The sequence below is a fragment of the Lepisosteus oculatus genome, chromosome 24 (assembly GCF_040954835.1).
Source record: "Lepisosteus oculatus isolate fLepOcu1 chromosome 24, fLepOcu1.hap2, whole genome shotgun sequence".
Taxonomy (NCBI): Eukaryota; Metazoa; Chordata; class Actinopteri; order Semionotiformes; family Lepisosteidae; genus Lepisosteus; species Lepisosteus oculatus.
The window spans coordinates 14,637,323-14,660,764 of record NC_090719.1 but is presented as its reverse complement, the minus strand read 5'-3'; the positions used below and the strand labels follow the sequence as shown (position 1 = coordinate 14,660,764).

General features: G+C 44.5%; 1 protein-coding gene across 3 annotated transcripts in view; it reads right to left on the bottom strand.

The window, feature by feature from the left end:
* The window catches only part of cntrl (centriolin), a 39,835-nt gene extending 17,936 nt beyond the window's left edge, over positions 1-21,899 (bottom strand). The window contains exons 1-21 of one of the 3 annotated variants that reach the window (XM_069183355.1): positions 21,581-21,899; positions 19,916-20,146; positions 19,307-19,437; positions 19,001-19,131; positions 18,527-18,668; positions 18,032-18,218; positions 17,155-17,348; positions 16,117-16,158; positions 13,597-13,716; positions 13,015-13,204; positions 12,666-12,775; positions 11,352-11,546; positions 7,817-7,970; positions 6,498-6,718; positions 5,312-5,488; positions 4,007-4,141; positions 3,431-3,576; positions 2,963-3,170; positions 1,923-2,081; positions 1,152-1,331; positions 522-638 (exon numbers count right to left, since the gene is read on the bottom strand). In XM_069183355.1, coding sequence (XP_069039456.1) covers positions 522-638; positions 1,152-1,331; positions 1,923-2,081; positions 2,963-3,170; positions 3,431-3,576; positions 4,007-4,141; positions 5,312-5,488; positions 6,498-6,718; positions 7,817-7,970; positions 11,352-11,546; positions 12,666-12,775; positions 13,015-13,204; positions 13,597-13,716; positions 16,117-16,158; positions 17,155-17,348; positions 18,032-18,218; positions 18,527-18,668; positions 19,001-19,131; positions 19,307-19,437; positions 19,916-20,123 — 3,147 coding nt within the window. In that variant the 5' untranslated portion in view covers positions 20,124-20,146; positions 21,581-21,899. The remainder of the gene's footprint in view (positions 1-521; positions 639-1,151; positions 1,332-1,922; positions 2,082-2,962; positions 3,171-3,430; positions 3,577-4,006; positions 4,142-5,311; positions 5,489-6,497; positions 6,719-7,816; positions 7,971-11,351; positions 11,547-12,665; positions 12,776-13,014; positions 13,205-13,596; positions 13,717-16,116; positions 16,159-17,154; positions 17,349-18,031; positions 18,219-18,526; positions 18,669-19,000; positions 19,132-19,306; positions 19,438-19,915; positions 20,147-21,580) is intronic. The other 2 variants (XM_069183357.1, XM_069183358.1) reach the window with 2 other exon arrangements.
* Between the last annotated feature and the right edge of the window lie 1,543 nt (positions 21,900-23,442).

Below are 23,442 nucleotides of genomic sequence, written 5' to 3'. Positions count from 1 at the left end.
TGTTGGGACCACAGTGCTTAATCAGCATTCCAGGAGAGCATTTAATGATTGAGCTACTCAGAAGCACCAAAGATCGTTATCTTTATTTGCTGACAATTGTTTTGGTACTAATGTATATTATTTTGAGCTGCTGTTGCTATTATGACTTCAGAACACACCAACTCACACTAAGCAGTGAAGGTTAGAATATGGAAGATGTTAGGGTTTTGTACTTTCACGGTAAAAACATCAATTTAGATTAAGAAGTTCAACAAGTTTAAGGAAAACTCCAGCTTTATAAAGCCAGATTAAGCGTCACAAGATACTAAGCAGGAAAAATCATGAGAAACACGTATGTACAAGAAGACTTTCCTACCATCAGGCCATATAGTTTCACAATTGATAAATCGTTTATTTTAAGTGTCACAATATTAAGCAGAATTTGAAAGAACGTGTTGTAACTTCCACAGCACTGCTCCACATCAATCATGTTCTTTGAAGGATATCAATACTTTTTCTCATGCCGAGAAGAGAAAGCCTACCTGCTGCTCCCTGTCCTCCAGCAGTCTCTGCAGCAGCTCGATCTCTGCCTCTGCCCTGGCCAGATCTCTGCCAGCCCTGTCAGCCTGAGCCCTGCTCCCTTCCAGCTCATCCACCTCCTGGGGATTCACACACAATCGGATGGTCACACGCCGACTCCCCACGAACCATGGAATTATCACATCAGGTGGCAGGGAATAAAACGGGCAACACACGGCAAAGCTGTTTGGACCGTCTTGTCTCCAGGCTTTCCTGCTGTCTTTGATGAAAGATTTCAGGCAATACAATGTGTATTTGAAAGAACCAATAGCAATTGAATTATACAGAGTGTAACTCATCAAAATTCTCATGCTCAAGCTAAACAAAACTCGTAAAGGAGCCCAAGTGTCGAATTTCTACGAAGAGTTGTTCCGGTGAGAGCCTCCCTGTTTGTTATTTCTGCTTCGGTGCATATTGTGTCTTAATAAGACAACACAGCTGCACCTTATCAGGAAATACATTATTTCAAATCATGTCCCTGTATCCTGTGTCTGGCTGATTGACTGTTCAAATTATTTTTTCATCTGCTGTTCACTTAAACAAACGGAAGCAATCCCAGGGGGAATATGTGCAGTCTCGGGGACGATGCCCACCTCTGCCCTCTCCTGGTTGAGCTGGCGCACAGTGCCGTGCAGAGATCGGAGCTGGTCCTTGGCCTTGGTCAGCTCTTGAGCGGCCATCTTGTCTGCTGCTGCCATGGACCTCCTCAGCTCCCGGAGTTCCCTGTCCAGCCCGCTCAGCTGCTTCCGGGTCTCCGACTGCTCTTCCTTCACCTGCAATACACACAGAAGTACCACTGCACAGTTATAGTCTAAAAGGTAAATGGGTAAGCATTAGATAGCTAGATAAGACTTTATTGATCCCGAAGGGAAATTGATGATTAGTGGAAGTTGCAGTTTAATTTTTTTTAAAACCTGAAACAAGAATTGTTTTGTTTTGTAGATTGTACTACACACTAGTGCACAAATCATTGCATTATCATGAATTTATTTAGAGTCACATGGGATACAAGGGGTGTTCTCCCTGTCCTTGATGAAGGGTACTCATCACCACTCTCCATATGATTTTGGATGGTCAGCTTTTGGGATCTCCAGATTCCCTGGGATGTGGATGCAGTCTGGTCTAGGCAGCTGTGCTGCTCTTGAGCAGACGCAGGTAACACAATCCTTGCTTGAAGGTGCTTTTAAAGGTTTCAGTGCTTTTCAGTGTGATGGCTTTGAGTCTTTGAGGCTAGATAAGAGGGGTGAGGCAGTATTGGCCACTGCTGTATATATCTAACACACGCATGCATCATGCAGGTACAAACTGCCTTGGTATTTAAAAGGTAAAGAGTAATGTCTTTCCAGAGCTGCTGGGAGTCTGACCTTGGCGTCTCTGGCCTCCAGCTCGGCCGCCAGCCTGTCCCGCTCCTCCTCGGCCTCCTGGCGCCGCTGGTCAGCCACAGCCTGCAGCTCCTCGGCTCTCTGCAGCTCCCCCTGCAGCCTCCGCACCTGTGCCTCTGCCTGCTGCCGCTCCCCCTCCACCTGGGCCCACACACGGGGGACAGAGCCCCGCGCCGTCAAACGCTTCCCGTGCTCGGAGACCCAGCTTTTGGGAGCGCTAGTGGTCAGGGACGGGACTATCGCCGAGTCAAACAATGTCATGTCATTTACCAAACCGCTTTGTGCCATACAGTGTCGTGGGAAGCCGGAGCCTACCCAGCAACCAGCAAAGGCGGGGAGCCAGTCCATCGCAGGGCCAGTGCAAGCCAGTCATACATGGGGACAATCTGGAGGCCACAGTAAAGGCCAAGGGGGGGAATTTTGCCAGGACACCGGGATAACTCCCTTCTCTTATCGAGAAATGCACGAGGATCTTTAATGACCACTGAGAGTCAGGACCTCGGTTTAATGTCCCCGCCACTATACCGGGGCATTAGGGCCCACACAGACTGCAGGGTGAGCGCCCCCTGCTGGTCCCACTAACACCACTTCCAGCAGCTTCCCATGAGGTCTCTCATCCAGGTACTGACCAGGCTCAACCCTGCTGAGCTTCAGTGGGTGGTCAAACGATCCTATTCTGAAATCCAGTATTTGTCAAAAAAGCAACTCAGAATTAAATACAGCAGACTGTTCTAAACATTTCTAAACGTGTTTATTGTTTCGCTTAACTGACAACTAAAATGTATAACAGTTGAACAAAGATGTCAAGATGTTTTATAAGTTTGCCCCTGTGCCTCAGCAGGGTACTAACTCACCAGGCAGGGAAACAGGTGGGGCTGCACACTGGTGGGGGTGGAGGGGATCCCCATTACCTGCTAAGCTTTGAGTGGAGTGTCCAGAAAAGCGCCACAGAAGCGTAAGCAATCATCATTATAAATTCTAATTTGGCATCTCTAAATGGCGCCCGCGCTCCTCTGTCTCACCCTGGCCTCTGCGGCCCTGTCGCAGGCTGCCTTGTACTCCTCCTGGGCCCGGCGCAGCCTCTCCCTCAGCGCGCCCATCTCCTGCGTCAGCCTGCCCTGGCGCCGCACCGCCTCCTCTCTCCCCTCCTCCGCGCGGGCCAGCACCCTTGCCAGCTCCTGCTGCAGCTGAGCCAGGCTCCCGCCCACCACGTCCCCCTCGGCGTGGGCCCTGGGCAAAGCAAAGTGGCACATTGTTTCCGAGCCCAAGACAAACGCCGGACTGTGGTTTTTTTTTTCTATAATCCAAAGGAACAATAAAATGCTACTTTAACTCACAATCAAAAGATCGAAACCCCGTCGAACGTTAACCGTGCATTCGCTAAACGTGCTCTTCGAGTCACCAGAGAGGTGCCTTCAGAATCTGACTGATCTTTGAAAACGGCGCCGGGCCGCGTGCCCTTCTCCTGCCCCCGGCTCAGCTCGACTTGCCTGATCTCTCCCAGGCCTGTTGCGATCTTCCTCTGCAGCTCCGCCACGCGGCGCAGCACCGCGTCGGGATGGAGCAGAGTCTGCCGCGCCTGGTCCAGCTCTCCCTGCAGCCCCTGCAGCTTCTCCGTCAGAGAGCCCTTCTCCTCCTGAAAGACACGCGAGGAGGAGTGCTCGTGCGTGGCGGCGCCGTGGAAAACCACCACCACATACCCTTCAGCTCTTTCAGACAGCGATATTAAATAAGCTACCCTTTTTGCGCTCTCTCTTTTTATGAATTTTAGGAATGCAAGCAAGATTTTTCCATCTGCTCTTCCTGCTCTCAGAACACCGCATGTGTGCGTTTGGTGAAAAAGTGAACAACCTTTGCAAATTGACATTCAGGCCCCTTCCCACATCGATGGGCTCGCACGTCTGGATCAAATCTCATTCTCTCTAGTTTTTAGCAGCAGATGGTACATTAGACACCCCCTGGACAGGACGTCACAGTCCCAGGCTGACCTCCTTCAGGATAACCCAGCTACACATGGAGACAGCCCGTTTGCCTGGACAGTCAGAGATGAGCTCCCCGCCCCAGACCTGCAGCTCGTTCAGCTGGTGCAGAAGCTCCAGGTTCTCCTGCTCCCTCTCGGCTGCCAGCTGGGCCTGGGCGAGGGCGTTCTCCCCTGCCTGGCGCTCCTTCTCCAGCTCCGCCTGCAGGGCCGACTTCTCCATCTGGAAACACGGCACAGTCTGAGGGAGGAGCTCCGCAAACAGCACGGCACACAGTAGTCACCATCTACCTCGCGGTTATAATTCTGCTTCTCAAAGAGAAATTCATTCCAAGTGAAACTGAAAAGAAAGTCTTGCAACTCCATTGATCACTGATACTGTAACACAGCTAGCTACTAGCAAAGTAAAACAAGCAGTATAACTCTTAACCTTGGGTTCTGAGGTTAGTGCAAGGAGTTGTGATAACCTCTGATATCTACCATGTGTGTTTTAATGAATGTGCTGAGGATTACTTGGAATAACTGGAGCATAAACCCAAGGAAAAGCTGTGCATCATAAACCTTTGGGAGCTCAAGTCAGGACATGTACAGTAACCATTTACCATTAATTCATTTCATTTGATACGTTTTTTAAAACGGCGATCTGATGCCCAGACTGTAAACCTAATGCTTACTGGTGGAAACAAGGGCTCCTACTCAGTTCAACAGTGACTCAATAGACCATAACTTGAAATAGGCAAACAGTTTGCTCTAATATGAAAAATACACGTTTTTCACACGCAATGGAATATGAACTTAACAAATCGAGTACCAGCATTAACATTACATCCCTTTCTGGGATTCAGAACTCCTCGAATGTAAGCAGGTTTGGTAAATGACCGGGTACCTAGAACCTCAGCAGTAATGGCCTTTGAATAACTGAGAATGTTTGCTTAATTAGTTTAATTTTCACATGTGTCAATGGGAATTATATACTTGTAATGTGTTAAAAGACTTATGGACATTTATGAGAAAATCCTAAAATCCTGTGAAATACTTATACTGTATATACGTAGACTGTATTTTAATTGGTTTATCTCTGACACCTAGGTTTCATGTCTGAATACAGGGTGTAGAATGTCAATACAGACCTCTCTGCACTGGAGTGGAGTGTATGCTACACGTTGCACACTTACTGGACTTTCCTATGGTTATCCTGTAATGCTGTGATCATTGACGTGACAAAAGAAGCCAATAATTTCTGTACTGCATTCCTATAATCGTACTGAGAAATCACAGGTAAGCAGCATTAATAATAACATGCCATACTGTGTTCCAGCTTTCCATGATTCGCCATGCCCTTACCAGTCCTGCAGGCAAAAGCCTTGATCTCTCGCGCTCGGCCCCTCCTCACCTGACTGAGGTGCCGCACGCGTCCCAGCTCCTCCTCCAGCTGCCTGGCCTCGGTGTCGCGGTCCCGGAGCTGGGCCTCCAGCTCGCCCTCGTAGGCGCTGAGGTGCCCCTGGGCCTCGCGCAGGCTGGCGTTCTCCGCCTGCACCTCCTCCAGGGTGCGCCGCAGCTCCGCCAGCTCCTGCAACACAGACTCCGCCGCTCAGCCCCCTGGGAGCCCTGCAGGCTGACGCCATCGTGGCCAGAGAGCGACTTCAGAACATTCAGGGCTAAGACTGAAATACAGGGGGGGTGAGACTCTATTCTAGCGTAACAAAAAGATTTACTCGCCTTCTAATTATGATTTTAAAGGAATTAGAAATATCTTTTAGTAAGATTTGGGCCTAAACTTTATGCTTCTTCCAGACGGTGTTGACGTTTGGTGTTCTATTAGGCCCAAATAATTTAATCAGATTTACACGTTGACTTATATCTGTTAGCTTTAATCTTCACTTTCAGATGCTACCATCGCTGTACTTACAGTATATTGTATCAGGCTTAACAATAGCTAGAGCTCAAAACTGAGACCATCTGAAGCAAAACCCAATTTTCCTGTGAAATTCTCTCTATTACACTTAAAGGCTTAGACACTACTGCTTTGAGAACTGTATATGAACGACAACTGTATTTTAAGTAACAAACATGCCTTCCCCAAGCTACAAGCGAAAATATCATTAGGGTGTAACAGTAGGTCTTTTAGGCCAATATGGACTCCTTCAAATCGATTTTTAAATTTAACAGCTTATAAAGGTTAATGATTAATGTATGTTCGAGGATAAGGCTGAGCTAGGGTGAAGGCTACTTTTTCTCTTAAACCTTTATTAATTTAAAACCTATGTGATAAGCTGGTAGGAATCTGCTTGGAAGCCTTCCGAAAACAGCCTGCCCTTGATTATTATTATAATTATTTTCCTATCCGTAGTCATTTAATAATTATAGTGTAGGGAATGAAACTACAGCTGACACTGCTTAAATGTGTGATGTACCACATACCGTATAGTGCAGTTTATAAGGAAAAAAAAAAGAGAAAAACCTCTAACCGTTGCGAAACATTCCCGAATACAACTCCCGATTTCACACCAGGGGAGAAGCCCTCATGCTGTGCTCCAGAAGCCCGATCTCCCCTGGAGCCGGGTCCGCCCCTCCCCTACCTCTCGGGCATTCTCCGCGTCCATGGCGACGATCTCCAGCTGCCGACGCTGCTCCTCAGTGTCCCCCAAGCGGCGCCGCAGGGCATCCCTCTCTCTTTCCAGCTCCCGGCACTGCTCCTGGGCCAGGCTGGCCTGCCCCCTCACCCCGTCCAGGTACCCCTGCAGCCCGGCGATGATGCCCTCCAGGTCGCGCTTCAGAGCCTCGTTCGCTGCAATCTGACCTGGAGGAAGGCCAGCACACACAGCAGTGCTGAGACAGAGACACACACACACACACGGCTGCATGGCGACCTGCACAGCACCCGCCAGAGGTCCCTACATTTAACTCTCCACACCAGCACTGCTCTAGTGCCCTTTAGGATGATAAACTACTCTAATCTGATTCATCCAGGAGTATGCATGGGTACCAAGATTCAGCAGGTAGGGGTCTTCTCAAAGGATAGTCTTGTTTTCTCAGTGCAATGCTACAGAAATGAGCACAAGCCTTAAAACTGTAGCTACTGTAGCTCCTTTCGCACAGAGACACCCAGGGGCCGGAGCTGCTGACACAGCCCGGGAAGCTACTGTATGTTCCAGAGGGAAGAGAACTGCAGCTGGAGACAGACACAGGCATGTCCTTGGCCTTGCCCTAAGCTTGCTAGACTGCTTTATCCTATGCTAGAACTGAGCAGACGTGAGGTGATTCAGGCTCTTCAGTACAATCCCTTTCTTGAGAATGAATGTTAAAATTGACACTTTCACCACAAGGATCCCTCCTAGAGTGGAACAGTTGTGAAAAGGGTCTTAAACTCAAACTTCTTGGGCAAAGGTGAAGAAGACTTTTTCACCTACAGTAGGGCATATACTGAAGTATACCAATCTTATCAAAACTGTAGCTGTTTTTTAACACTCCAGTGAAGAGAGAAAACATTTTTATGTTTAATTCTTTACCTAAATTGCACATTGCAAGGTTACTATATTTCAGATCCTCCAGAACAGGGACACAGATCTTTTGAACACCTCCAAAGAAGTCATTATGAAGGTGACACTTTTCAAATTACTCCTCTGCCTTGAGAACACAAATTATAACACGTAACCCAGGCTAAAACCATGGGCATAATATATGCCAGCCGTAATTTTTTCAAATCAACAGAAGATCTTGCTCTGTAACAAAGAAAACAGACTGTGGAGGATAAGGACTATGCTGAAGAGTGATGTTTGTGACCAACATGCATTGGTCAAGTATACTGACTGATAAAGTTAAAAACCCAGAAGCCCTTCAATGTTCTCTCCCACAAGAGACCAAGAGTAACGCGTGTTCTGCTGAGTGAAGGCCTTACCATCCGTAAGCTGCTGTTCCAAGTCCTTTATCTCTTCGGTTTCCTTGGCAATCCTGGTGAGCATCTCATCCAGCCTGTTCTCCAGCTCCCGGTACTGCCTGCTCATCATGTCAAGCTGCTGGCCCTTACTGACCATCTGAGCCTGCACATGAGCCTAAACAAGGGGGTGACAGAGACAGCAGACAATAGACGCCGTCCTTTGGAATCAAGAAGGCAGGGCACGAACCATAAATGAAACCGTGTCAACTGATCTAAGCTTTGCCAGACCAAACTGTTCGTAGTCGATAAGTGGAGTTCATGAGGAATAACAGCACCTGCGACTTGAGTGCACTGAAATGTGCTTAATGAGTTTAGTTACAGAAACGGCTTAACCCACTTTGTTGAGAGCTAGCCCCCTGGCCATTGGATGAGGAGGTGATGCAAAATTGAAAAGGGGTGGAAAAGGGACAAATGTGAAGGAGATAACTATATTATTTATATTTTTATTTAAATTGAGGAAATAACATCAGGAATGATTGCAACTTAGGTCAGCTGAGGCCAGTTGATCTTGGCTCCTGTTATTCTGATCAAACTTTCGACCTTCCATAAAAATAAACTGACAAGCTGATTTTAATAGGACAGAAAAACCATTGTTAATTTATTTGTAATAATGTTGCCCATGCTAAAATACAGCAGCACACCTTCAACTGCTTAAAAAACGAAATAGCTTTCACAGATGTCACCTATTAAACATGAATAGGACCGAGAACCAAATCCATTTCTTTCAGCATGGAGACTTCAAGATTATTGAAGTATACTATAAAAAACACAAAATAGTATTATAATATAACTGAAAAAGGAAACTCAGTTTAACAGCTCTGTTAACTCAGTTTAATAGGGATAAATGATATCCTGTTATGACAAACAACTGCCTCATGTCAAACATATAGGTACAGAGCAATCAATCATGTGAGAAAGGGTGAAGGCAGTGTCACAGTAATGCTCCGTGTCTGTTCTTTGGAGAAAGCTTTGAGTTTGTTTGTACCACGTCACCACCAAACAAAGAAAAGGGAAGGATCTGCATGTCACAGTGATGCTGGTTTTCAGCCGAGGAAGAGTTAAAACTCTACCCGAGAGCCTTTCTGTCCGCTGCAGGAGTTCAAATGCACAGGGCTGTGGCTCCTGTCACAGAGACAGCAAGGCCTGTCAGTGGGGCATAGTTTATCTTTCCTACACTACACTGACTGCTGACAATGCCCAGACACTAACACAAACTATCAGATACTGCATGCTACTGCCTGAATCAACTCAAGAGGCCCACTGTGTTTTGAGAATTAATTTATACTCTACCAGGTCATCTTGATCTTTTGAAACAGAGTTTAATCTTAGTGTCACAGAGTACATGAACACAAAATGTCCTATAAATGATTAGTAGAACAGATCATAGATCACAGAGAATAGTGAGCATTTGTAAGGTTACATTTACAATTAGCTCATGCAGTGACATCCAAGAGGCTGCTCGTACACACTTGGTTTAAGTAATCTTACAAAGTTTTTCTTTCAATCCATCATGTTTGACACAAACTCTTAATAAAACCATTTTCATACTGGCCTCATCTTCATTTGGACTCAAATTCAGATAAACGGGTATTACTCAAAAACCACACGCAACTAAACACTAAACAATATTTAATTGCGAAAGTAAACAAGCTTGTCCCTGGTTCCTATTAACGAAAAAGTTTGTATTTGTGTCCTAAATTTCCTTTTCAATTTTAAAAGCGGCAAAAATAAACTCCTGAGATGTGCTCCAAAGTGGTGAACTGCTACACACAGCTAGAGTTCAAATGAAACACAAAGGCTCTTTCTCTCCTAAAGTGCAGAAAAAAAGTCCAATTCTGTTTCAGAAGTCACCAGTTAGTAAAGAGGAAAACTACTCCTCTTTCCCTTTCAGCGCTACTCACAAAATCGGCACAGCAAGTTTGTCATTTTCCTGCTGCAGTTTCCTCCGTTTTTCTCCCTGCCCAGACGCTGGCTTCCTCTTTCACAGAGCGGGCAGTGTGCAGCGGATCTGTGAGCCTCCCCTCAGTCAAGCCATGTTCCCCGCTGCAGGCACGGTGCCCTCTGAGTCCGCAGTTCTCTCAGATTCACAGATTCACGCTCCCTCTCCGTCTCTACCCTGCCCTTCTCTTCCCCTCCCTTTGAATCACAACACAGGAAGCACTGCCTCAGCCAATCAGGAAGGCAGCCTTGAACTGAAACAATACCCTGGGCCTCTGAAACCCCTCGCTTTCCAAACTGAGTCAAGATTTCTCCTGGGGGAAGCCTGCCTTCTTAAAGACATGTTAGGAATCGCTGTCTGTTTCATTCCCTATTAAAACTAGCACTGTGGGGTTTTACATACCGGTGTTGCAGTGTTCCACTGTATCCGATAAGTTCTATGTTTCAAATCTTAAGGCAGAATCTGACTTGATTTTAAGTTTATACTTGTAATACTTTTATTTTTAAAAAGCAAACTCTTAAAAAATCCTGCTTTACTGGCTTGCTTGACTGTTGCATGTTCAGCACAAATGTACTTTTATTTAATATTTAATTACATTTAACTAAAACCCAATGTCAGCCTACTTCCTGAGCAAAATTAAAAGTAAGAACAGACAATTAAGGCTTCCCACAGAGGTCCTGTAGAGTCGAGTTTTCTCATGGCCATTAACACCCACCTGGTTGTATCCTGTTCTGTTTAATTAGGACAAAGGCATTATGATGTCAAACTGGAGACAATGCCACAGCTGTTTACTCAGGTACACAGAGGTGCAAAGTACAAGACACACTAACCTGCACGTGTCATTTTCACACAATACAGATAAAGGTAGGTGTTGCTGCTCATCATGCATTTCGAACTAATTACGGCATCGTTACTAGTTGAACAAATTATGGTACTAGCATGGAATAAACCTATTACTTGTTCCTTTACATGATAACAAGCAAGACCTCTCAGTTTCTCAGTTTAGATTTGTGAATTTATCCCAAACTACTAGGAGATGAAGGAGTTACTGTATGCTGTCTATGTACAGTAACTGGTGTAAATGCATACACAGTCATCCTTACTTTAAAAACATGAAATAGTTGCTTGATTTGCTTTACATATTCAGAAAGCTTGAGGACTTATAATCACATTCACATTAAGCTGGTAACAGTAACTATAAACCACTAGCCGGACTAAACATTATATTGCTGGATTAATGTACAGTGTTGAGATTTGTCTTCATGTGCTGCATTGATCGTTACGCTAAATGTAATACATTTACTGTGTTACTATATTAGATAATATTTGCAAAAACAACAAAAATACAAAAAAGTTATATAGTCTGTCTCAGTGCAACTTTGTAGGCATGATGTCACGCAGGCAAGTGTTTTTCACTATTAAAGAATCAATTATGTATAGGGGTATAGAGAGCTTTGCAAAGACTGATGCATGAGTAGGTGATCGCTGGCTGAAAGAGGTCACACATTATTGATCAGGGTGTGGCACTGAGGCGAGGAGAGTCCAGAATGGGCTTACATGGTGTGGATCGCTGGGGTCCAGGGTGTCCAGCAGCGTCTGCAGCTGGTCCAGCTCGCCCCGCCTCTCGCTCATCTCCCCTCTCCGCCTCTCCAGCTGCTCCTCGATCAGCTGCGCCTCCTGCCGCAGCTGGCCCAGCAGCTGGATCTGCCTGCGCAGCTGCAGCCGGAGCTGCTCCTTCTCGGCCTCCGAGATCTGCGCAGACAGGGGGGAGAAAGAGGTTGCATGACGGCTGACCCCGCCCACCTCCAGCCCACCTGAGGCTCCAAGCCTCAAATGGCCAATTTAGGTGCAGGCAAAAAACAGAATTAAAACCTGGAATAGACGATTCATGCATTTTATCTAGAGTTGGAAAAAGCTGAACAAAGTTTCAGCTGGAAGTGACAGTTGTACCTTTTCCTATATTCTGAGTGTTTGAGGGCAGATTTGTTGGAAAGTAGTAAAATTGCAGTAATTTTATATCACTGACAATGGTGTTGCAGATGGCTCTAGGCCAACGTAAATGCCACCAGCCTCCCTGAGGGATTCCAGAAGTGGCCTAGAGCAAGCTCAGTCCTCTTAACTGTACTGTAAGCACAAATGAACTGCATGTACCACTGCACAAATATTCAATCTATACATATATGAACAATTTATTTTTGATTGAAAGATAATGAGAACACTTACTTGTGTTATTTGCATGTGTTCTATTACACAACTCTCCCAAATTTGTTTAATAGCACTAATAAATAAAATGATTTAATCACAGATATTCAATTTCTGTTTGAAAGAGAAATGTCTTGTGTTGTGCTGACATTCACAATGGAAAACTACACCTACATGCGGTACTATATCGATCAGTACTGATTACTGATCACTTTCCAAATGAATACTTTTACAGATTTTTGATCCTTCCAAAAACAGAAAAAACAGCCATAAAAATGTGACAGGTAATCTTTAAGAATATCACAACGAAAAAATTGATACTTGTTTTGAAACACACTAACTAGCTCAAGGGTGTTTTGTGAGTGTTTTAAGTCAGTGAATATACTGTTATTCAGAGCATATTTTAAGAGAGGGGATACTGGATGTACAAATCACACCATAGACCTAAACAGGAGCTCAATTGGTTAAGTTAGACCTTTCAATTTGGTGTCTCAGTCTAAAGTAGGCAAGATGCTGACCGTACTATGAAGGCACCTCACACTTACAAGCACTTACATAACAGTTCTTATAGGTGCTGAGGTGTTCAGCACCCTTCTATCACAGGAACAGCTTTAAAATGACCAATTCTGAGAAAAACAAAAGGAGATAATTCAGGAAATCCTTCCTCACCCGTTTCTGAGACACAGCCTCCTCCAGCTGTTTCAGCTCCTCTGTGGCTCGCAGGATCTGGTGCTCAGCGTTTTCGATTTCCTTCTGGAGATGCCCGAGACGCTCTTCTGCTTCAAAACACACAGGACCGGACTCACTACGGCAGTGAAATTAAAGGCGATGCAGGTGCGTAAACAGGTTTGAGAAATTCAGAAAACTGCGGTTCGGCCGTTTGAGTACAGTACTGTACTGTATATACAGCACTGTTAATGGTCTCTAGCACTTCTTTTACTGTAAGGCTCAGAAGGTTTTGGGTGACACTCGTAAGTTAAATAAACTGCAATGGTACTCTGAACAGCACAGACTCTACCATGCTCTTGCAAGATCAGAGTGTCCTGCAGACTGGGCCTCTCTCCTCGTCCCGAGTCCAGCTCCACCTGGCCAGCCCTGGCCTGCTGTCTGCGGTCTGCGATGAAGGTCTCGGTGGCGAAGGCATTCCTCTTGAACCGTGCCTTTCCAATATAGGGACTCTCACCAGGAGAGCTATCCACATCCAAATCCTGCAGCCAGGCAAGGAAAAACGAATATGTTCAGGACCGAAAGAGACATATAGTGCATATCGGCACAGGTGCTTACAATGCCTTACGCCTTAAGACCTTTATGAACGTATCTGCTGAACGGGCCTGAAATAATGATAAAACATGAACCAAGAGCCCATCAAAAGAGAAAATGCTATTTAAAGAAGATTTTGTGAGTATGACAATAAAAGTTTATGAAACTGTTCACCTTTGGTTCAATGAAATCTACCCTTTTTTATACTGTATGATCTCTGTCTCTGTGAAACAAAAAAAGTTCAAAGTAAAAAGGAACGATTTCCCCAGAGTCTGTCAGACCTGGAAAGAAATGATTTGCTTTTCGTAAAGTAATGTGAATCCATATTACAGAATCCCACCTCTTCTGGATAGTAAGCCAGGGGTTCAAATTTGGCATCGATTTTATAGAAAGCCAACTCTTGCTCCAGCTCATATTGCTTTTGGCATGCTCTGGTCAGTTCCACTGTCTTTTGCTTCAGCTGTCAAGAATGAAAAAAAAAGAAAACTAGTCAGAGAAGGCAGATTTGACAAAGCGCTGGTCACACTGCTTAATTGTTTTAAAGCAAAACCTCATCTACTACAGCAGTGGTTTTCAGTCCTGGTGCTGGTGACCCACACACCTGCTGGTCTTTATTCCATCCCACCTCCATTAGATGACCAAAGCCTTACTTGATCAAAGAAGTTGCTTCAATTTAATAAAGCATTTGTTTCTAGTCACAGGTTTGGATTTTTATTGCACTCACAAAACACAACGGTAAAAACTCCGACATGTTGAAAAGCTGGAAACATAACAGTTTGGATTCACCTTACGATTATGAAGTCAATCAAGGGTTTGACTGTGTCCAGTACCTGAGGGCTCAGCTCAGGTGTGAGGGTCACCAGGAGCAGGACTGGGGACCACTGTGCTACAGGTACGCTACAGGTATGGTTACAATAACACTTGTCTAAAGATGTACCTTTGAACAATATTAAGAACCTAATACCAACTTCACAAACAGAAAAGCTGTATACCAGTCAAGGTAGACTGTATGGTTGTTTCTCAAAGCCAGTTCCTATGAGGGATTACGCTACTTGGAGTTTACAATAGCTAAAACTTCAGCTATGCTTTTACTCATACGAGGGCTGAAATACAGGCCAGTTCTACTGAAAAAAAGCCCCAGCTGATAAACATACAAATGGCTGCAAAAAAGAAGAGGCTACATGAAATATGCATGTAGCACATTTGATATTTAATAACTGTGAGAACATTATGCGTGAGATTCAAACTTATGTCTCCAGAACACACAGACTAAAATACATGGAGCCTGGTTATAAATTAAATCAAACCCCGTGCAGAAAGTTTACTTTGCTACTGTGTGGCTATATTTTAATGGCCCCCAAAACGTAAATTCCATAAATGTATAATACTTACAAATATGTAGTAATATTTAGATTTATGGAAAGACCAAATGTAAACATACATTAGTAATCTGTGCCCAAAATAAAAACGTACATTATTTATACATATACTACTCTCTTATATTTGCCCATCACCCATTTTGTTAGTTTCTCTATATCCTCCCAATATAGAGATGCCAATGTTAATCTGTTCGGCTTGCTGCTACAACTCCAGCATGACACAGGCAGAATGAGCACTTCTGCTCTCCTCCTGACACGGTGTGAGCTCCAGAGTGCCCTGCAGGAGGAGTCACACATGCCCATGATGCCACAGTGCGATCCCAGGAGTCCCTGATGAGCGGCCAGCGGAGGAAACTCTGGCCAGATCAAGCTCACCCAGCCTTGGCAGGGAACCCCAGTCACAGAGGGTCAATGGCACAAGCTTGAATACAGCTACAGTGATTGTAAGGCACAACGTGCACTCCAAATATTATTTTTTTAATATAAAACATTTAGTGTTTTTTTTTTTCCAAATACACATAAATATATTTTCACAGTCCTTTTTACTGTGTAATATCCATCTAAAATATAAATGGAAAACATTTAAATATAAATTGAAATGTTTTTCTATTTCTCATCCAAAAGTTGAATTCATGCCATTCTTGTAGTGCCAGACATTTACTCTTGTATACATATTTTTAGAAAAAATCCTTACCTTACAGCCCCACTAACTGATGCATTGAGACTCAGATTAATACGCCTACAATTCAATAAACAAAGACTGCAAAACATGCCAGCACACTGATTATATTTATCTTATTATCTTCCACTTCACTGAGAGCGCCCTTGAAATGTTCATTCGAGAAAAACAGCACAATTCGCAAGGCAGCTCAAGCAGCAAGGGAGCTGGCAGACGAGGAAGAAATGAAACGTCAAGAAGGTTTAAAGAGGGAGGCTGACGTTTCATTTCGGAGTACCTGACAAACAGCATGCAGGAGAGGAACAGGCAGTGAGAGCTCACACTGGAGACGAGAAGCCGAAAGGAAAGAAAAAAGAACAACAAACGTATTCAAGCAGGAGACTGAAAAGACCGAATCAAAGTAGTCAAACCAAAGCTAAAAAAGCAGACCGATTCAACTAGTGAGGTTCACAGGTAAATCTACACAAAACAAAATGTATATTACAAAATGCATCCATAAATGGACTGTTGTGAAAAAATGCCACACACATGTATATCAATAGGTGTTAAGGCAATGCCACACATACACATTGGTCAATGTGCTAACGCCTTAATACAGGTAATTACTAAACTAAACATATTCATCCAATAAGAAGATCAGTAAAACTGATGCAGAAAACTATTAAAACACAACAAAGGGAAGAACTGTTCACTAAAACCAAATGAAAACCAAACCAAAAGTCATTCCACTGCATGCTGATGGGCATCATCACACCAAGTGCACCGTGCAAACCACACCCACACGCACACTGTCCAACAGTACCTGGAGCAGAGGGTACAGAGTTACTAGTAGCCATGAGAGCAGCTACAGGGGAGGAGAGAGGAGAGAAGTAAAGGCAAGAACTGGAAGGGAGTGCACTGGCGTGCTGCACCGCTGCACTAGTAGAAGACACAGACATGACTGGAAAAAAACATCGGAACCGAAAGTAACACAGGAATGAACTTTCCGGTCTGTTAAAAGTTACAGGAACTCCATTATGGTGCATTGATTTTGGATATACAGTATTCAAATGCAGGAAGACATGGGTGGCTGTTATTTTTACATTCTATATCCAGAAACCACATGACCATGTACTTTATTGGAATTTACAGGAATATATTATAATCTGGATGTTGGCTCCACTAAGGCCAGTTAATCTTTGACCGTATATCAGAGGAAGCCCAGCCTTTAACAGAGCCACTACCTTTCAATTTATAGGAATTTAAAAAAGTTATCAAGGTTTAGCTCTAAATCTCTCCCTGACTTCTGGACTGTAAACTATACAGCAGGATCTTTGACAGAAATGAACCAGACATGGATCATCTCCAGACCAAATCTAGTTGTAGTAAAGTATTTTTCCAACTTCCCAGAATGCAGCTTCAATGAAAACCAGCACTCTGCTGGCCCCCACAGCAAAGACGGGAAGGAACTGCAAAACACGCACCACCTTTGAAAGTGGACATTTGTGCCTCAGCTAAGTACCTTTTTCACCGTTCGGTATCCCAATGTGATAATCAACCACTCCATTTGGAGGGGAGTCTCTTCTAGTGAGGACTCTAATTTAGATTTTCAAACCTATGAGCGGCACCTGATGAAGAAAGACCTTGCGTACAGTATATAATGATAGGATTGGCTCCCGGATTCCACCCAGAGCCTCCATTTTTACATTTGTTGCCAAAGAGGTCAAGAGACAGATAGGTAAAGCAGCTCATTTCACTCAAGCTTCGCTTTGTTTGCCCCTGGAAAAGAACAGCTCTCCGTGCTCGGAGGAAGCGGGCTGGGTGCAGTAAGGAGGGAGGGGGCGGGAGCGCAGGACCCCACCAGCTCATCCTTGGTGTGCAGCTCCCTCTCCAGCTCGGCCTGGCTCTGCTTCTGCTCCCGGCTCTGCAGCTGCAGACCCCTGCTGAGCAGCTCCTGCTGGCCCAGCTGCTCCCGGGCCGCAGCCTGAGCCTCCCTCAGCTCGGTGACCTCCTGCTGCCGGCCCTCCAGCTCCTGCTCCAGGCGCTCCAGCTCCTCTGCAACGGCAGGGCCGGAGTCAGGGTTCGAGCCAGGGAGCCCCACCAAGCACAGTGTACAGAGTTAAAGCAACGCTGCTCTATTGAATAGCCTGGTCTTGCAGGGACTAGGTACAAGGAGCAGGGCATGCAATTCAATTCACTGAGGACTTATTGACTACAACTGCATCAAATGTCATCAAGAACCACTGAAATGATCTACTCACCTAAGAAGCATCAATTACAAGCCAGCAACATAACTAATAAGGATATACAAGGAAAGCTACTGTAGGTCACAGCAAGATGGCCCATAGAGCATACAATATTTCCAAGGCCACACTGAAAGGGGTATTAAAGAGTGGATCTGAGGATTCATGTAACCACTATAGTCAGATCCTCAGAAGAAACACTCAGATTTGCATCAAGCTCTCAAGCCCAAAGATTCTGGGTTCAAGAACTACATAAACTTAGCACTATCGTGATAGATAGCAAAGGAACATGTTTCGGCCTTGGAGCCTTCTTATCGGTGTCAAAGAAGGCTCCCTTCTCTGGAGAAGAAGAAGGCGTCACAGCCGAAACGTTGCGTTTCCTTTCTTCTCTTTCCAGCAGGGAATAAACCTTTACTTGTTCCTTTGCAGACTAATCTTTACAACCAGCAGAGCAGAGAGTTCCTGCTGGGGAGCTTTAACGGAGAGGGAGCTCACCTAGGTGGAAACGCTGGTGGGCCTGCTGGCGCTCCTGCTCGGTGACCGGCCGCCCGTCCAGCTGCTCCAGAGCCCGCAGGTGGAAGATGACGAACAGGCGGCAGTGGGGGAGGTTGGCGATGGGATTCTCCGCCACTGTCAGGGCAGTGAGGTTCTTCAGCAGCTTCAGCTTGGTGATCTCATGGAGCTGGGCACCACAGAAGAGGACAACACTCGCTCGTTTTTAGGCGGGAGGGCAGGTTCATAAACTGTTATCACATGTCGCGTACCAGCAACAGCAATGTCAGACACGCCGCAGCTAGATTTCCACAGCCCGGCAAGTTGTTAAAGACTGCAGTTAACCTTAAGGTGTCAATAGGAAAAAAAACACCATTTCAAACCAGTGTTCTGTCGTGATAATTTCGCCTGCAGTTTTGAAAACATTGCACGTTGTCATTTTTGCTACCAAGCACGCAATTCACACTCATTCTTGAGCACACAATCACCAGATCTCACCGAGGATATACTGTTCTGTTTCAGGTGGAGGGTCTGCAGAGACTGCAGTTTTCTGCCCACCCACGCAGGCACGTGTTCGATCGCATTGCTGCTCAGGTTCAGATGATGGAGGCTCACCATGTGTTCCAGTCCTTCAATTTTACTGCCAAGTGAAGCCACAATGAGAGAGCCATTTCACAACAGTACTACAACGCTGCAAGGACTAACTGATCAAATTCACTGAATTACATACACTGTATATAAATATGGAGAATATTTTGTTAATTGCCTTAGTAAAAAAAATGTTTTTATAATAATAACTGCTGCGTTGTTGTTGTATTTTTTCAAGCTGCTTTACAAGCATTGCTGCAGTATACATATATAAAGGGATATTATAAAGTGAAATGTAACAGTAAGTGCAATGCCTTAGACCATATAAACCTTGATGTAAATCATACAGTACAACCAATTACAGTGCAAGATACAGCAAAGTACCTGATCCGGTTGTGAGACAGGTTGAGCTCTCGCAGCCTGTGCAGTTTTTCAAGCTTCTCGATCTTTTCAATCAGATTGTGACTGAGGTTCAGCACCTGCAGTCTCTCACATTTCTCCAGGTTTTCAATAAACTGAAAACATAGTAAAGAAAAGGGCACAGTTGATAGTGTAAATATCCAGACAGAAAATACTGTATTTATACTCTCAGACGCTCCATACTTCAGTTTACACCACCTGGTTTTACTGATTACAAGTCAGATCACAATGAAATGTGTGAAGCAATGTTTATGTCAAATGTCAACTTACCTTGAACTTTTTGCCTCCACTTTTTGCCAGAGACAGGTTTAGGGACTGTACCAAGGCAAGATTGTCCTGCTTGGATAACTTCTTTAGGAGGCCCTCAGTGATGTAGCGTATCCCAGGACTTCTCTGCTCGTCTACATTTTGTAAAAAAAAACAAACAAACAAACAAACAAACAATAATTACAACTTACACAGTAACTGGGTGCCAGATCTCAAGACTTCAAGATTTCAAGATACATACAGTTCATTAGTGGTTCCGCATTTGGAAGACTGTGAGCAATTTTGCACAACAGGTAAGAAAAGAGCCTTTCTGCTCCTGAACTAATTATTTCATTTATTTATATGCGCCACTGTGTATTTGATAGCTGTTTCACTTGCTTCAAGGATTTTTTGCAACAGAAAATGAAGCATTCACGCAATGTATCTCCGTTTGGCCTTAAAGCAGCCAACCAAAGATAGAGCTGGAGAGCTAATGTAGCAGCTAAAACCATTTAATTAAATTCATTTAACGAAATGTAATTAAAAAAAAAAGAATGTCAGACGCATTCAAAGGGGGCCACGTTACTTGGCAACAGACGTCAATCGCAGAAGCTCCTCGAAGGGGGACATTACCAGTGTGCAGGTCTGCTGAGCTGCCGCCATCGCTGTCCTCGGACAGGTCCTGCCGGAGGCTGCGGTGCCCTTTCTCCCGGGGGCGGCCGCTCGCCGGGGAGGGTGACGGGGTGCGAGGGCCCGAGTGCGGTGAGCCAGGGCCAAGCATGTGCGAAGAGGACAGCCCTCCCTGGACAGTTGCGGTCCGCCGCGTCCCTGCCTGCTTCATACTGCGGGTCCGCGCGGCAAATCCTGCCCGTCCCATAAAACACACCAACACGCCGAGCTCTGAGCTGAACCATGACCCTTTCAAGCCTTTAATTACCATTCATCCATCCATTTTCAAACTATTTAGAAAGGAGCTGAAGTTTGTCCCAGCAAGCAACGGGCACCAGTCACTCCGGACGGGACACCAATCCAGCCCAAAACAGACAGACACAAACACAGACACAGACAGACACATCCACACCAGGGCTACTTGGCCAGAATCCAATTAACCTGTGGCTGGAAGGTTGCCGGTTCGTATCCCGCGGCCGGCAGAGGAATCCTACTCCGTTGGGCCCCTGAGCGAGGCCCTTCACCCCAGCTGCTCCAGGGGCGCCGTATAAATGGCTGACCCTGCGCTCTGACCCCCAGCTTCTCTCCCTGTCTGTGTGTCTCATGGAGAGCAAGTTGGGGTATGCGAAAAGACAAATTCCTAATACAAGAAATTGTCTATGGCCAATAAAGTGATCTTAACCTATCTTCTTATTTCAGTTAAAGAACTGTTATTGTTCTAAAAAGAAAATCTCATAGACCTCTAGTTTGAAATGCGCACAGTACAGCCACATTAATTGGTGCACAGAAACAAAATGTGACTTAACTACTAATAATAGAACAACTAAACATTCCTAATTGTCACTTTACACAACACCATTTAACACTTAAGCTTGTTTTATTCTTAACTTTAATATGAAATGCTTATCTGCTTGAAATAGCTAAACAAAGCCAGCAGGAAACTGAAAGTAAAAATCAAGCAACCTGCATTTGTACCGCAGATTGCAGTAAGACAAACTGACAATGTACAGTATGAGCGCAAGACGCAGTTTGCAGGCGAGCAGAGACCTGACCAGTGAGTCCGCAGACCTATTAACACTGGTTAATTTCCACCAAAGCACAAATTTGTTCTTGCCAATTAAACGATTTTGGTGTATTATATTAAGAAGAAACCGCACACAGCTTGCAGGTCTTCCCTACGAACCGTTGGGAGATTTATTGCTCCTGTCTTTCTGTTTCTCTCTGTGTTTTCCAACAAGCAGTGAGCTGTTGTACTGTCTGCATAGTTACAGTACCCGTCTTAAATGACGTACTGTATATGCCCACACGTATTTTTAGACATGAAGCATCAATTAATTAAAATCATTTAGCGACCAGTTGTTTGTTTTGTATTGCACCAGACTACAGATGCGCCAACCAACTAAATTCCCTATAAATACTGCAGTCCACGTACATTCATTCAGTGCAAAGTTTATTTTGTTTAAAGTGAAAGCCATCATATTACTCGTTAACTCATTTCACGACATAACCAGACATAAGTGACAAGTTTAACGTCTGACGTTTTTTTTCCCCTCCGGAAAAGCGCATGCTATTTATGAGATCAAACATTAAAATGCACAAAAGATTAAGAAAAAGAGACGTTGTACTCACAGTTACAATATATGACCAACGGCGGCAAGCTTCTCCGTGTAAGGGAATTTGATTATTAGAGTTTCCATAGCAACCCCATTTCCCAGTCCCCCCACAAAAAGGCAGTTAAATCCCAGGAAGGAGAGATTAAAAAGAAAGCGTCTCCAGTGAGAGAGGCGCATTCGACAGGGCCAGATGCTAGATTCACGTCTCAGCTGGAGAGAGGGGAAAAAACACTTTCTTCCGTGGACAGTGTGGCTGGATACAGAAACGGGAAGCTAAATGACAGTCCAGTGCGCGGCCATCTTGGAATCCGCCCGGCCCCCCTCCCCTGTACTACACCGCGGAGGCCTCCGGGCCTACCCCACACCTCCCGCCTCCAGAGGGCGGGTTAGCGCTCTGGGCCTGTGTGATGACATACAAGCCCTTTGTATAGGCTCCAAAACTGTTAGAAGCAGACTCTACATGCGGTATCTATGGTAAAACACAACAAGACGTTGGTTGGTTTGTTTTCCAACTTTTTATTTGACCAACTAAAGAAACTACGATACAAACAAGAGTCCGTGTAACACACCAGTAACGCCAACAGGGGTACATATCACCATACAAATAAATACACATGGTGAAAAAAGGTTTAAACAGAGTAAATAAACACAAGGTCCGCGCACAGCTTTCATGTTGACTGTTCAAAAGTCTGCAAATACGCCGTTACATCTATTTTAAATGTTCAAACACAGGACTCTCCCGAGACCATTTTACTTTGTGTATATAATAACGTGCCAGTATCATCATTAGGTCAGTTACATATGATATTTTTGTATTACTTCCAGTGGGATTGAAGTTTAACATAACGTTTATTTAACATTTTCTTAATATAAAGAAAGTAATAAGGGTTAAATAAATCTGTCTGAAAACTTTTCTCCCTTTTTGGTTTCTAATTTTTATTTTCAAATGCAATGCTTAGAACGTTTACTAATGTTGAGTGGTAGAGTGCTATTTGACTTGCTCTATCAATACACCCACTACTAGTTGGATTTCTGTTGGTTTTCCAATTTCCAAGGAACCTGGTTACAATACTTTAACCTTTATATAGAGATGAATGGCATTAAGAGTAAACAGACATAAGCTGTAAGTGGACTTTGTTATTTTATTCATGCTTTTTCAAATGTCCCAATAATGTTGCAGTCGATTTCAATGATCCTAGGAGTCCAACTGTTAACACTAAGGTAAAAAAAAACCACGAAAAATGTTGCTAGCTATAGGACATAATTTTAGTGTTAGGCAAGTGCCAGCTCCTAAAACCACATTCCCTTTGTGCTTTTTAACTTACAATAATAGTAATAATAATTACTTACACTTATATAGCGCTTTTCTGGACACTCCACTCAAAGTGCTTTACAGGTAATGGGGACTCCCCTCCACCACCACCAATGTGCAACATCCACCTGATCTCATTGTAGCCACAATTTAAAATTACAGCACACCAGTGAAGGTAAGAAAAAGGGGCAGAGAGCCACAGTAATTGGAGTAAGCAAAGCAATTCAAAATGTTTATGAAAAATGTAGAAAATTCTATATAAGGGAAAATGTGACAAACTGGCTCACTGATTAAGAGCTTGCTCAGATTCACAAAGCGGGGCTATCTCTTATCTTGATGCAACCACAGACTGGATGATAAGAAGGCCTCCCCTTCCCTACCTCCTCAACTCAATAAAGTTGTTCAAATCTGTGGAGTGTGCTGCTAATGGCCTTAAACGCTAAACAACCCTATCCCTTGTGCCCGTTAGCTTCGGTAGTTCTAGCCCTGGGGTTTTCTGAAACTTTGCTAAAACACTTTGCTGAAACACATTCTCTGTGTGGGCTGGTGCAAGAAAACTCCATTCT